This window comes from Oryctolagus cuniculus, chromosome 7 (genome assembly GCF_051225735.1).
Source record: "Oryctolagus cuniculus isolate XC-2025 breed Fujian yellow rabbit chromosome 7, ASM5122573v1, whole genome shotgun sequence".
Taxonomy (NCBI): domain Eukaryota; kingdom Metazoa; phylum Chordata; class Mammalia; order Lagomorpha; family Leporidae; genus Oryctolagus; species Oryctolagus cuniculus.
This window is the reverse complement of record NC_142873.1, coordinates 48,409,932-48,425,133: the sequence shown is the minus strand read 5'-3', so window position 1 is coordinate 48,425,133 and position 15,202 is coordinate 48,409,932. Positions and strand designations below refer to the sequence as shown.

The window sequence follows — 15,202 nt, the reverse complement described above, 5'->3', positions numbered from 1 at the left end:
TACATTAGTATGATAGTAGATAGCAAAGGAAGAAACCTGTTCTTTAAGTTAAACTGAAGCAAAAAATGGAGACTATCTTTAATTAAGTTCTTCAGTGATTATACAATAGTTTAAAAATATATGTATGTCGGAGCCAGCGCTGTAGCGCAGCAAGTTAAAATATATACATGTCATAAACATTTTTTCTTGCTGAAATGCTTCCTCATGGTTTTGATAGAAGAAAACAGAAAAGTGGTCAGCCAGAAACAATGGGAGAATCTATCAGAAAATAATTGTTTTCTCACTGATATCTCATGAGCAGATGTTAGTTCCTTTTGGAAACTTGACCTCTAAAGACAGTGTGTTCTTTTCCTGTTCCTTGATTAGGCCTACACAGTTAGAGTTCAGTGTAAGGTTTTTGAATCCTATCTTCTTAAGTAAACAATAGTTTTCTGTTTTGCTCCTTACACAGTCATTGTTACTATGTGACAGTGTATTTTTCTCTCTTGATATTCACAAGGCTTATGGGAAATTTAATAAGAAGAGAAGAAAAAAAATTAGTTCTTTAATCCAGTTATATATGCAATAAATATGACCACGCAGCCCACACCTGCTATTTAATTAGATGCTTCTCTGATTCTTTTTTTTTTCCCCCTCTTCACTGGTTAGTGCCCTGGAATCTCAAAATAATGTATGCTACTGTCTGTCAAGTTGAAAAGTCAAGTAGCCATGAGGGAAACAGTTCAAAACAAACTCAAAGGATAACATGGGATCAAGGCAGACGAAAAGGGTCTGCTTCTCCAGTAACTGATGTAGCTGAGAGAGCAAAAAGAGCTCAGCTTGTAACTGCAGGTTTCTTTTCCTGAGGGAATAAATAAGTCTCAGCAGATCATGGGCCTGGGTCCCAAAGGCTCGTAAGTAGGCAAAGCAGCCTATTCACAGCAATCATAGGTCAGATCTGGGCCAGGTCCTCAAGGGAGAGATGAGAGTCAACCCAGGGAATCTAAACACCAGTACCAAGTCGCAAAGAATAGGACTGGATTTTTTTTTTTTTTAACTGGAAAATAGAGCTTGGTGTCAAGATCCAAATGAAGGTAATTAGGAAGGAAGCAAGTAGGAAAAGCACAAACTAATTGCACGTAGTCTGTGACTATCTCCATACCAGTTTTGAGGACATGCAGTTACTTTACTTGGTTTTCTCAAATTTGCTGAAAAGCTCAGAGACAGATCAGAAGTTGAGTAGAGTTAAGGTGAGAAGAGAGTGACTACAAGAACAGGAAAATGAAACATTAGATCCTTTAAGAGAAGTGACAGCAGAGATCTCAAGTGGGATTTCTTAATAGTTTAAACATTTATGTCAAGTTGATTGAGATACATATAAAATTCTGCATATATACTTGATAAACAATTTATACTCAGAAATTCTTTCATTATAGTAGAAAATAGTGGAACATGTGAACAGATATTCTAAATAGACTGTATTCTGTGTGCCCTCTGTGGAAAAGTAAGAAAATTCTATGAATGTGGGGTCTGAACCTGTGGAAGAAAAATACCTTCCTTTCTGTTCTCTTAAGTTTGGTCATAGTGAACTATTACCTCAGAGAAGTATAATAGGAATCTCTCTCACAGAGCTTGCTACTTTTTAAAAGATTTATTTATTTATTTTGAAAGAGAGAGAGGACAGACAGACAGACAGACAGAGAGAGCTTCCATCTGCCACAGGATCACTCCCCAGATGCCACATGGCTGCAATGGCCAGCACTGGGCCAGACCAAAGCAAGGAGCCAGGAGCTTCATCCGCATCCCCCACATGGGTGTCAGGGCCCAAACACTTGGTCCATCTTCTACTGCTTTTCCCAGGCCATTATCAGGAAGCTGAATCAGAAGAGGAGCAACTGAGACTTGAACTGGTACCCATATAGGATACTGGTATCATAGGTGACAACTTAATCCACTGTACCACAACACCGGCCCCAAGAGCTTGCTCCATGAGAGCTACTTGGGAGGCTCTCCATATCATCTTTAGCCCTATTTAGAATGGACAAAAGAGTTTTAGACATTGAACATGGTTGCTGTGAAGTAGTTAAGAGATAATGTATGAGAAAGGATTTTTAAGTGGTACAATATCATGCAGTTGTTGTGACATCCTTGGAGTCCATCCCCTGGTTCACTCCCCAAATGGTCACAATGGCCAGAGCTGGACCAACCCAAAGCCAGGAGCCAGGAGCTTTTTCCGGGTTTCTCACATGGGTGCAGGGACTCAAGTACTTGGGTCATCTTTCACTGCTTTTCCAGATGCATTAGCAGGGAGCTGGATCAGAAATGGAGCAGCCAGGACTCAAACTGGTGCCCATGTGGGATGCTGGTACTGCAGGCAGCAGCTTTACCAGCTACACCACAATGCCAGCCCCTAATTCCAACTCTTACTCATTCTTCAGGGTCTCTTGCCAATGTCAGCTCCTTCATGAAGTCTTCCATTGATTCCTCAACAATAAGATGTACTTTCTTTTCACTTATCTTTCTCCCTTATTGCACTAATTGTCAGTTTTTTGTTTTGCTTTGTTTCTTTGCATACATATGTTTCTGTTACACCACCACATATTTTTTCCTGAGAAACCTCACATTCTGCAAAATCATGCACTAAAAAGAAGCAAGCTTTATGAAGAAGTAGGGTTATAAGCAGACCACTTAAAATCTTTAGAAAAAGAAACAAATCTATATAACTGGCCGGCGCCGCGGCTCAATAGGCTAATTCTCCAGCTGTGGTGCCGGCACCCTGGGGTTCTAGTCCTGGTTGGGGTGCCGGATTCTGTCCCTGTTGCTCCTCTTCCAGTCCAGCTCTCTGCTGTGGCCCGGGAATGCAGTGGAGGATGGCCCAGGTCCTTGGGCCGTGCACCCACATGGGAGACCAGGAGAGGCACCTGGCTCCTGGCTTCAGATCAGCGTGGTGCGCTGGCTGCAGCGGCCATTGAGGGGTGAACCAATGGAAAAAGGGAGACCTTTCTCTCTGTCTCTCTCTCTCTCTCACTGTCCACTCTGCCTGTCAAAAAAAATCTATATTACTTTGTAAATAGGATCCAAAATAATCACAGTCCTACTAAAGGTACTGCCACAGTGACATTTCCATTGGCATTTGTACCAGGAAACTAAGTCAGTCCATTCTCTACAGCTTGATTTTGGGAGCTCACATTTTCTTCAAGATAACAAGACCTTGAAACCGTTTTCTTCTCATAGACACTTATTTCACCAAAGTAACAATACTTATGAGAGTAGCTTTCATCAGTCAAGTTTTGGTTGTTGTTGTTGGTTTTTTTTTTTTTTTTTTTTTTTTTTTTTTTTTTTTTTTTACAGGCAGAGTTAGCAAGAGAGAGAGAGACAGAGAGAAAGGTCTTTTTTTCGTTGATTCACCCCCCCAAGTGGCTGCTACAGCCAGTGCGCTGCGCCAATCTGAAGCCAGAAGCCAGGTGCTTCCTCCTGGTCTCCCATGTGGGTGCAGGGCCCAAGGACCTGGGCCATCCTCCACTGCATTCCCGGGCCACAGCAGAGAGCTGGACTGGAAGAGGGGCAATCGAGACAGAATCTGGCGCCCCAACTGGGACTAGAACACGCGGTGCCAGTGCTGCAGGCGGAGGATTAGCCAAGTGAGCTGCAGTGCCAGCTGTTATTTTGTTTTTTAACATGGTGAAATAGCTTTGCATCCTTTTCATTTGCACTTGCCTCTCCTCCAGTTTTTTTTTTTTTTTTTTAAGATTTTATTTATTTATTTATTTGAGAGGTAGAGTTATAGACAGTGAGAGACAGAGAGAAAGGTCTTCCCTCCCCAAATGGCTACCAAGGCCAGAGCTGCGCTGATCCAAAGCCAGAAGCCAGGTGCCTCCTCCCGGTCTCCCATGTGGGTGCAGGGGACCAAGCACTTGGGCCATCTTCCACTGCTGTCCTAGGCCACAGCAGAGAGCTGGATTGGAAGAGAAGCAGCCGGGACTGGAACCGGCGCCCATATGGGATGCCGGCACCGCAGGCAGAGAATTAACCTACTGTGCCACAGCACCAGCCCCACCCCCAGACAGTTTAACCTAGTGGCAAGTATAGTAATTCCTGAAGCCACAAAACCGGATACTTCTAGCACAAAATACTTCTGAAAGCTTTGCTTTGCTGTTCTCCTTGTCCCTGTCTTCCTCCTCCTCCTCCTGCTCCTCCTCCTCCTCCTCCTCTTCCTCTTTTTTTTGTCAACTTGGTGAAGCTTTCCTTCTGGATTGAACTGACACCTTCTCCATATTTACCACTCTCCTAGGGCTAAAGTATTTGAACATTTTAGTACTTGTAGCAGAATGAGTTATACGGGTTTTACCCTCCTTTACCCATTTTCTGTGAATTCACTCAGGACAAGAATGGTTGCTAACTCCTCTGTGTGTCCCCAACAGTGCCTGGCATATTGTTTTATGGGGACTCAATTGATCTGCTGCATAATAAACAGAACTCTGTGCTATGTGGAAGTTTCTTAATGTGAAGATTGACAAAACCTAAACGTGATTTGTTCTGGCTCCCTTTGCTGTCAGTACCTGACTCTTAAGATCATACTCAATTTGGAGATTACATGCTATTACATACTCATGTCTCTGTCAATCATATTGATACATGTTGTTATTTTTCATGCTTCCTGGATATTTAAGTCTAATTCTACATAAAATTCTACCAGCTCGTCTCCATTTCACGGATCAATCACTAGTACTAGAAGGAAACAGTAGAGTTTTACAAGTCAACTAATCAGTTGTGTGCCCTGTTGATTGAAGCCATAGTATTTATTCCTTATTTCAGCAAGGAAATTACAATTTAAGCCATTGGAAAAGAAAAGAGGAAATCTATTATTAAATTCATTTTTGTCCTAGAGCAATTACAGTGGGAATATATTTGCATATTTAGATCTTATCTCCAGCAAAAGGCTTTTAATCTCCAATAGTTAAGACAGTTGCTAAATGCGTGACTTGTATATTGTCATAGTAGTAATCTCGTTTGTAAACTCAGATGTATCATAGCCATTTAATAATTATTAGATTTATGGCCTTATGTGACAGATCACTTAAGTGAAACAGGGATAAATGTCAGCTCTACCTTCCTTCAGAATGTGAAGAGGCTCCTGCAGAATCCCAAAGTGACGGAGTTCGATGCTGCCCGCCTGGTGATGCTTTATGCTCTACATTATGAGCGACACAGCAGCAACAGTCTACCAGGACTGATGATGGACCTCAGGAATAAAGGTGTTTCCGAGAAATTTCGAAAGGTAACCAAATTTATATAGTAAACTCACCAAAGGAACCAACTCTGTTGTTTTATTCTTAGATCTAAAATTGAAAAAATCAATAAACCATACTGTTTTTATTTCTAGGAATGTGTACTGGCCTTATCATGTCATCATTTCCTTAGTTATTTTCTTATGAAATAAACTTCCTGATCCCTAAGCAATAAAACATTGTTTGGTTTTTTTAATAGCTGGTGTCTGCAGTTGTTGAGTATGGTGGTAAACGGGTCAGAGGCAGTGACCTCTTCAGCCCCAAAGATGCTGTGGCTATTACCAAGCAGTTCCTCAAAGGACTGAAGGTACAGATGTCTCCTCCCTGCTTTCCCAGTGAGAACTAGCTGGAGTCCCCAAGGCTGAGTGAATGAATCCAATCTTCAGACTGTCCTTACGATTGCTCTGATTTAGTGCTTGTGTCCGTTAAGTGAGCTCGAGCACATACTCTCTTGATAGCTGCTTTTTCTTTTAGTGCTGTCTATATTGGAGCAAGATGAGCATTGAACCAAATAGATGAGCAGGAAATTAATGGAACTCTTTCCAGGAAATACTCAAGAGTAAAAAGACAAACGGTTCTGTTAGTCACAGCTATTTTACTCCTTTTGTTTGTAATTTAAGCTTTGCTAGGTAGTTTCCCTGTGATGGAAATTACAGATGAAGCAAATGTTTATTCATCTTTTAGAAATACTAATGTATTTCCTGAAAATAGTCAAAGTTAGTTTTAATCTGCTAGCCTTTCTTATTTTTCCTGAGTGTTTCCAATCTCTTTTTCTACCTGGTCCTTTCCTTTTATTTGCCCTCCTTATCATTTAACATTTTCACAACAGGGTGAGTCAGTGAGGACATGATAAAGAATTTAAGCAATTAGGCTGGCGCAGCGGCTCACTTGGCTAATCCTTCACCTGTGGTTCTGGTACTGTCCGGTTCTAGTCCCGGTCGGGGCGCCAGATTCTGTCCTGGTTGCTCCTCTTCCAGTCCAGCTCTCTGCTGTGGCCCAGGAAGGCAGTGGAGGATGGTCCAAGTCTTTGGGCCCTTACCCGTATGGGAGGCCAGGAGAAGCACCTGGCTCCTGGCTTCGGATCGGCACAGCACGCTGGCCATAGCGGCCATTTGGGGGTGAACCAACAGAAGGAAGACCTTTCTCTCTGTCTCTGTCTCTCTCTCACTAACTCTGCCTGTCAAAAAAAAAAAAAAGAATTTAAGCAATTCCATTTTAAAAATTTCTTTCCAACGTCTAGGCTTAAAGTACAGGATATTTTTACAAGTTTGGAACATTTCTAGTTGATTAAAATAATTTTTTAAATCTCCTAAAATTGCCATTCGAAGCTATCCCATGAGATCTCTATTGAGTGAATGACCTTTTCAAATGTGAGTACAAGATTAGTAGCTGTTAGGTTGGTAGTTTCCCCAAAATGACAAAGAATCCTTTTCCTCTGTTTTAGGGCGTAGAAAATGTGTATACACAGCACCAGCCTTTTTTGCATGAGACCCTGGACCACCTCATCAAAGGAAAACTGAAGGAAAATCTCTATCCTTATCTAGGCCCCAGCACACTCAGAGACAGGTAAGAAAAAAAGATATCAGCAATAAAAACAAGAAACACAGAGCAAGGAGGAGATTTAGAGAAATATTCGGGACTAAAACTGAGGTTGTATCTTTCTGCTACCTACTCCTTCCCCTGTTTTGTTCACTTCTCAGATTATTTTGGTTTTACACATGTTAGCCTTCAATATGAATTCCCCTGCTAAGCCTGAAACAATTATTTGTTTTGGAATAAAAAAAGCATGTTTTGGAGACCCCTAAATCCTTGTATTCTGTATTTTAGTATCAGCATAGTTTATTTATTCCATTTAAGGTTCAGTTCTATGGCATCTGGCATTTGGAGTTTCAAACATTAAAGCCAAAAATAGATTTGCTGCTTGGTTGCCATCCAGAGCAGGTTGTTACTATTTTTGGTGAGGACTGGACTTTGCCAAATGTGGCCAGCACACACACTGAGAGACCTAATTAATAAAGACCATTTGTTGCAAAGGAAAAAAGGATGGCTTTCATTTCAAGTATTAACTAAAGGAAGTAATTAGCTGTTTGTTGGTTTTAGTAAGAAAAAAAAAACTTGTCCAGAAAACTTTGGCCAATCTGAATTTTTAAATATATACAAATTCTACCTACTTAAAAATTATGTTCTTATATTTTTATTTGGACCATATGTTGTAAAAGGCCTAACTGAATTCTATTGGATAGATTAATGTGAAAATTTATCATTGGTATAATTCTTCTGTTATTTCAGCTAATGATAATCTAAGGGTTTTGGATGTGTTTTCTAAATATAATGAATTTCTGAAAGGGGGAAAAGTGGATGACTCATTATATGGCAAAGTATATTTTTTCACTTTGTCCCTTTTTTAAAAATCTCTGCAATTCGATATGGAACAGAAAAAAATCATATCTAAAAAATCCAAGGTTCAGAGGCAGAACATCTAGTGTTAGATTCAGAGAGTACATTCATTCAGATAAAATGTTTAAGGACTTGGCATCAGGTTACAGAAATGTCAGCTCAGTAGGAAGAATGAAAACCAGCCCAAAGTTATTCTCCCATCTGAGAGACCTTTTGAAACATGTGACTCTCTATTCTTGAGCCTTCTTATTAATGTGATAAAACTGAAAATGTTAATTTGCTTATGAATTTTATATTAGAGTGACTGAAATGGAAATTGACTACTTACTGTTTTAAAGGGAAAAGTTGTGGGCTACCAGAAGAATGTATTTGTGGCCGGCGCCGCGGCTCAATAGTCTAATCCTCCGCCTAGCGGCGCCAGCACCCCAGGTTCTAGTCCAGGTCGGGCCGCCGGATTCTGTCCTGGTTGCCCCTCTTCCAGGCCAGCTCTCTGCTGTGGCCCGGGAGTGCAGTGGAGGATGGCCCAAGTGCTTGGGCCCTGCACCCGCATGGGAGACCAGGATAAGCACCTGGCTCCTGCCTTCGGATCAGCGCGGTGCACCGGCCGCAGCGCGCTGGCCTCGGCAGCCATTAAAGGGTGAACCAACGGCAAAGGAAGACCTTTCTCTCTGTCTCTCTCTCTCACTGTCCACTCTACCTGTTAAAAAAAAAAAAAAAAAAAAAAAAGTATTTGTATGGTTAGTACCCAACAGCAAATCTTTCTTCTTTATTTTTTATTTTTTTGGATTTATTTACTTATTATTTGAAAGGCAGAGTTAGAGAAGCAGAAGCAGAGAGAGAGTCTTCCATCCACTTGTTCATTCCCCAAATGGCCAGTACAGCCATAGCTGGGCCGATCTGAAGCCAGGAGCCAGGAGTTTCCTTAGGGTCTCTCACTCTGGCACAAGGGCCCAAGGACTTAGGCCATCTTCTACTAATTTCCCAGGCCATAGCTGAGAGCCTAATCAGAAGAGAAGGAGCTGGGACTTGAACTGGTGTCCATATAGGATGCTGGCACTGCAGGCGGCGGCTTTCCTCATCACACCACAGCATCAACCTCCAACAGCAAATCTTTCTAATTTGCATGATTCATTTCTAAATGAAGCTCAAAATGATGCTTTTCCAACAAAGTGAAATTTGTCAGTTATTTGTTAGCATTTGTTACTATAACCTAAATATGTACAAGGGTACCTTAAAAAAGTTTGTGGAAAATGCAGATTGTGTTTTAGTTCCATTTTTCCACTAATTTTTTGCCATTCCCTTGTATGTAATTGATATTCAATTGCTTCATCCTTTTATACAAAAGATGTTTACTGAATACTTTCAATGTATTAAGAACTGTTGTAGATGCTGAGGAAACAGGAGAGATAGGAAAGAAAAGGTACCTACCCTCACGGGACTTGCACGAAGGAGCCAGAGAGCAAACAAGCAAATAAATAATCTGGTGAGAAGTGCTATCAAAGGAATAAATAAGGTAGTAAACTACCAAGGAACCGTGGGTGCAAGGGCTACTTTAGTGGAGCGCTTCTCCGAGGTGATATTTAAGATGAATTTTTAGTTACAAGAAAGAGCCATTCACAGAGCAATGAGGAGAAAAGCATCCTACACAGAGGGAACCCCAGAGCAAAGGCCTTGAAGAGAGAGAGAGAGCTTGGCAAGCTGGTGAAACAGAAGGGGCCCCATGTGGCTGCACATAATAGGTAAGGTGGAAGGAAATAAGAGGTTGAGAAGATAAGCAGGGCTGATCGCCTAGGGTCTTGTAGGCCTGGTGGAAAGGTTTTCTGGTTTTTTGTTTTGTTTTTTAATTTTAAATGTCATAGGAAACTATTGAGAGTTTTAAGCATGTAAGTGACATGAACTGAACACTATTAAAAGATCACCTTGTGGGGAGAAAGGACTATTGGAGGCTAAAATAGAAGCAGGGAGATTACTGAGGAGGCAGCTGCAATAGTCCAGGTAAGAAATGAAAATGGTTTGACAACGAGACTCAGCGAGGGGTAGGCTTAATAGACTTTTTTTTTTTTTTTTTTTTTTTTTTTTTTTTTTGACAGGCAGAGTGGACAGTGAGAGAGAGAGACAGAGAGAAAGGTCTTCCTTTGCCGATGCGAAGGCAGGAGCCAGGTGCTTCTCCTGGTCTCCCATGGGGTGCAGGGCCCACTCCCTGGCCACAGCAGAGAGCTGGCCTGGAAGAGGAGCAACTGGGACAGAATCTGGTGCCCCAACCGGGACTAGAACCCGGGGTGCCAGTGCCACAAGGCGGAGGATTAGCCTAGTGAGCCACGGCGCCGGCCTCTTCATAGACTTCTTTAATGGAGCAGACTGATGAGCAAGGGTGAGAGGGAAGTCAAGGATAACTCTGGGGTTTTGAAGAGAAGTAGAGTTTTGTTGTTAAATTGGAGTTGCCTGTTAAATAACCAAGGGGGAATTGTCATGTGCTAAATTTGGTAGTTGACAAGCTATTAGTGATATTGAAAGCCATAGATCAGTTAAGGAGAACACATAGAAAGAGAAAAGAAGAAAGCCTGAGACAGAGCACTGAGTAGAGGATGCAGGCTAGCAGTGGAGATGGAGGAGAAAGCAAAAAGGCAGGAGGGAAGCCAGGAGAGCACAGCCTCCGAAAGGTCAGGCAGTGAGTGGGAACCCGTGTCCAGCCTTCCGAGAAGTGAAGAAGATGCGGAAAGCAAGGAGGTCATCGCTTGGTAATGTGAAGGTCCTTCATGGTCTCGGTCCCACGTTTCAGTGAGGTTGGAAACCACATTCCAGAAAAGTACAGGATATAAGATAAAATGGCAAATGTATATAACACACTTTAAGAATTTTTGTATAAAGGAAACAGAAAAATGAGATGGTATCTAGAAGAAATGTGGGCGTTTATTTGTAATCTAATGAAAAATATCCAACAAAGAAAGAGAAATACAAAGATAATTTAAAAGTTCATGGAAAAGTGAATTAAAGGATAAGTTTATTTTGGTGTGACTAAATTCTGAAACCATGCATAGTTTTTTCATAATATACTTTTCCCACAAAGTTTTTAAAGACTCCTCTCTATGGATTTCAAAACTTTTTTGCACCAAATAAATTTCTCTTTTAAAATTTATTTATTTATTTAATTATTTGAAAGGCAGAGTTACACAGAAAGAGAGAGAGAGAGAGAGAGATCTCCCATTTGCTGGTTTTCTCCCTGACTGACTTGAGTGGTTGGGGCTGGACCAGGCTGAAGCCAGAAGCTAGGAACTCCAACTGCCTTTCAAATAAATACATCTTTAATAAACAGCAACAACAAAGAAGTTGAGAAGTGGTTCCTGGAGAAAGATCTTGGGTTCCTGAGCTGTGGAGGTGCTTGTAATGCAGTTCAGGTTGTATCCATGGATGGGGGTGGTGAAGTACGGAAGCGGTGGTCACTGCAACACTAGATGCGGGTGGCGGATGAGCTGCCCACGTTGGTGTCAACGTCACTGAGCACCCTGAAAGGTGAAGGAGTGAAAGGAGCTCAGTGAGCAGAGATGACGTCTTCAGTGAATAACAGTGGCAGGAAAGGAGGTCACAAGTGCATTATGGATTATGGGCTTCTTTTTTTACTTTTTTAAAGATTTATTCATTTATTTTTGAAAGGCAGAGATAGGGGAGAGAGAGAGAGAGAGAGAACACTTCTATCTGCTGGTTCACTTGCAGCTGGGGCTGGGAAAGGCCAAAGCCAAGAGCTTCATCTGGGTCTCCCACATGGCTGGCAGAAGTCCTAGTACTTGGGCCATCTTTTGCTGCTTTCTCAGGTGCCTTAGCAGGGAGCTGGATTGGAAGTGCAGCAGCCAGGACTCTAACCGGCAAACCGGCACCCATATGGGATGCCAGCACTGCAGGCTGAGGCTTAGCCTACTACACCACAGCACAAGTCCTAAGGGCTTCTAAAACAGTGAAAAATTTGAAGGAAGAAAGGAGAAAAGTGGTTATGAAACTGTAATGGGGACCAAAGAAGACCTATGCCACCCCTTGGCCCTGCTTAACTGCAGGAAGACTGCAGAGGGCTTGAAAAGACTCTTACTTAGCAGTTCCACGTTTAAAAGTTGACCATGTAGATATCCTTGCACAATACATAAAGATTATGCATGTTTGTTCACCAAAACATTATTTGTAAAAACAAAAATACTGGGAACACAGTAGATATTCATTAATATAATAGTTATCTAAATTGCAGTATATAATACTATGAATTCTATATTTACCATGACATAACTCTTCATTAGGTGATATGCAAAACTTTCTGTTTTTCTTTTTTTATATTGGATATAAAAGTTAGATGCTATTATATTCCTCTCATTTAAAAACAACTATAGACGCATAAATGCAACTATATACACATATATAAAGAAATTAGTATTTGGCTATGTGTGTATATAGTAACTATGTGTGTATATAGCACCAATGTGTGTATATAGTAACTATGAAAATAAGTAAAAAATTGTTAATAGGTGTTACCTCTGCATGTTGAGATAGTAGTTAATCATATACATATCTATCCTTCCCATTGACTATTATGTTAGATATTGTAATCTTAAAGTAAGAATTATGTTTTATTCATCTTTGAAATTTTCACAACATTTAATGCTGTGCAATACAAATAGTAGTTGTCTAACAGATTTTTGCTAAAATATGTAGACATCTACAATAGTTAGTATACCAAAATTTTAGTTGGAAAAATTTAAGCAAGAGAATAAATTTAGTTTATACTACCAAAAATTTAGCTTTCTGCAGGTTGTGAATAGCTCTGTACAATATTTTGGCTGTGCATCCACTTGGCCCCACTATAGCTATGGCCACTCTCTCGGCCCTGGATCATCACTTGGGGAAAGTCATTGATCTTAGTCATCTCTGGGATAATCTAAGTCTCATCATGATTGAACTTCTCGGTTTTGTTGTTGTCAGAATATTAGAAAGTATCAAAGGAGTTGTGGCAAGAACACAACTTTGCAAAACCAGAACACTTGTAGAAAGTTTCCAGCCCTTAGCTATTAAATTAGTGGTTAACCTGCTTGGCAGCATAGCTATATCCACAAATTAGGTCTGATCTTTCTTCTGCAGATGGGAGTCCCACATATCCTATTCCCAAGCCAGTTTTTTTGCTCTAGAATTTTCTTGTGTATGATAAAAACAACTTTTCTGGGGGCTGGTGCTGTGGCACAGAGGGTTAAAGCCACAGTCTGCTATGCTGGCATTCCATATGGCCAACGGTTTGAGTCCTGGCTGCTCCACTTCTGATCCAGCTTGCTGCTATGGCCTGGGAAAGCAGCAGTAGAAGATGGCTCAAGTCCCTGGGTCCTGCACCTACGTGGGAGACCCAGAAGAAGCTCCTGGCTCCTAGCTTCAGATCTGCTCAGCTCTGGCCATTGCAGTCATTTGAGGGAGTAAACCAGTGGATGGAAGACCTCTCTCTCTCTCTCTGGCTTTACCTCTCTCTTTTACTGTCTTTCAAATAAATAAAATAAATCTCTTAAAAAAAAAAAAACTGTTCCATTTAATGAGAAAATGGAGCTGTATGATTCTGCATTCCAGAATCAGTCAATTCAAAAAGGAAAACTTTTCACATGTACTCAAACTTAGTAGAGTCTTCATTTCTATAAAAGCAACAGTCATTTATTTCATTGGCCTTTTTTCTTTAGTAAATGCTCATAAGAACATTGTCATCTGTAAATAAATTTAAAAACTTAAATTTTAGGCATTAGTATAATGGTCCACAAAGTAAATAAAATGTTACCTTCTGAACATTTATTTTTCCACTTATCCACATATAGAAATAATTTCCAAAAATACTGTATGTGAAAAACATTTTCTTTTAATTTTTTTTATCTGAAAGAGAGACAGAGACAGACAGAAATCTTCCATCTGTTGGTTCATTCTCCAAATGCCCACAACAGCCAAGGCTAGGCCAGGATGAAGCCAGGATTCTGGAATTCAGTACAGGTCTCCAACATGGGAAGCAGGGACTCAACTACTGATATCTCCCAGAGTGCATATTAGCAGGAAGCTGGAATTAGAAACACAGAGCTGGGATTCAAACCCAGGCATTTCGATGTGGGATGCAGGTGTCCCAAGCAGCATCTTAATCACTGTACCATACACTTGTCCCCAAAATTTTTAGTTTATTTTTCTAACAAAATGGGATATAAATGGGTTGAGTTCTCAGGGTGTCCTTGTATATCTATACACAGTATGAATTGGCTGCTGCTTTCTAATGTTTGCTGTCTGCATTAATTAATGCTTTTGGTTGCTATGGTGAATCACAGAACATAGGAAGATATGCACAAAGCATCAGACTTCTCTGTTCCACTTAGCTTCAGCATCCTTTTTAAAAGATTTGCTGGATATTTTACCACTGGGCTCATCAGAGCATTTACTTCTATAAGATTCACTAGGGAAATGAGTAAAAAGGAAAAAATGTCAGAGATACTTAAAAGAATTTTTTTTCATATGTGTTCCTCAAGTCAGCTTAAATAAGTAGTAGGAGGCTCAGGAATACATTTGTTAATGCTTTCTGAACCCGTGTAACATAGTTATCTTTGTTGGGTATACAAATGAGCAAGCTATGCTTGTGTCCAGATTTTGTCCATACATTTATTTAACCTACACTCGCAGTTTACTATCCATGATGTTTTCTTTCTTCTCTTGTAATACAAAAATACCCTGGCACCCTGAAGGACCATATCCTCTGGCTATGTTAGAAGCCCACTTCAAGTTATTCCCTCCCGGGGCTTGCCTTTCTTTTCTGGAAGGGAGAGATGTAGGGGCAGGTGTTGTGGCACAGCCTGGGATGCCCACATCCCATACCAGAGCACTGGTTGCAGTCATGGATACTCCACACTTTCCATCCGGCTTCCTGTTAATGCTCCTGGGAGGCAGTGAATGATGGCCCAGGTACCTGGACCCCTGCCACCTACAAGGAGGAGACCAGAATGGAGTTCCTGGCTCCTCACATCAGCCTGGCCTAGCTGTGGCTGTGGCTGCTAATTGGAGAGTAAACCAACAGATGGAAGATCTCTCTCCTACTTTGTCTCTCCCTCTTTTTCTCCCACTCTGCTTTTCAATAAAATAAATACATCTTAAAAAGAGAGATGTACTCTTGAAACCAGTGTTGATCTGAGTGCATGTAGAGAAGCAACTTCATACTGATTTGTCTGCTCAGTGGCTTTTTAAATTGACTCATCAGATCAGCTCTAACAAAGGTGGTACTACCTGATCCACTCATCAATTACCAGATGATCACTGTACCCATGCAATGGAGAAACTCCCTCTGTTCTCAGTGAAATGATCTGTGTGTTCCTGGGTGTTTGTCTATTCAAGATAATTTGCATAATGAACCTTAGGGTAGAGTTGTCCCTCACCATAAGAAGCACTGTATGTGGAGTCTTACTACAGAAAATATTCATTTTCTGAGAATGTAGTTTCTTTTAAGCCTTGAGGATTTCATTATTTCTAAACACTTTAAATGCCTTTTTTCCCCTGCTTTC

The 15,202-nt window shown here is 40.9% G+C and overlaps 1 protein-coding gene across 6 annotated transcripts in view; it reads left to right on the top strand.

Moving 5' to 3' along the window:
- The window catches only part of VPS45 (vacuolar protein sorting 45 homolog), a 76,975-nt gene that overhangs the window by 23,987 nt on the left and 37,786 nt on the right, over positions 1-15,202 (top strand). For all 6 annotated transcript variants that reach the window (XM_089300007.1, XM_051858711.3, XM_089300005.1 and 3 more), the window contains 3 exons: positions 5,099-5,257; positions 5,467-5,574; positions 6,712-6,833. In XM_089300007.1, coding sequence (XP_089156133.1) covers positions 5,099-5,257; positions 5,467-5,574; positions 6,712-6,833 — 389 coding nt within the window. The remainder of the gene's footprint in view (positions 1-5,098; positions 5,258-5,466; positions 5,575-6,711; positions 6,834-15,202) is intronic.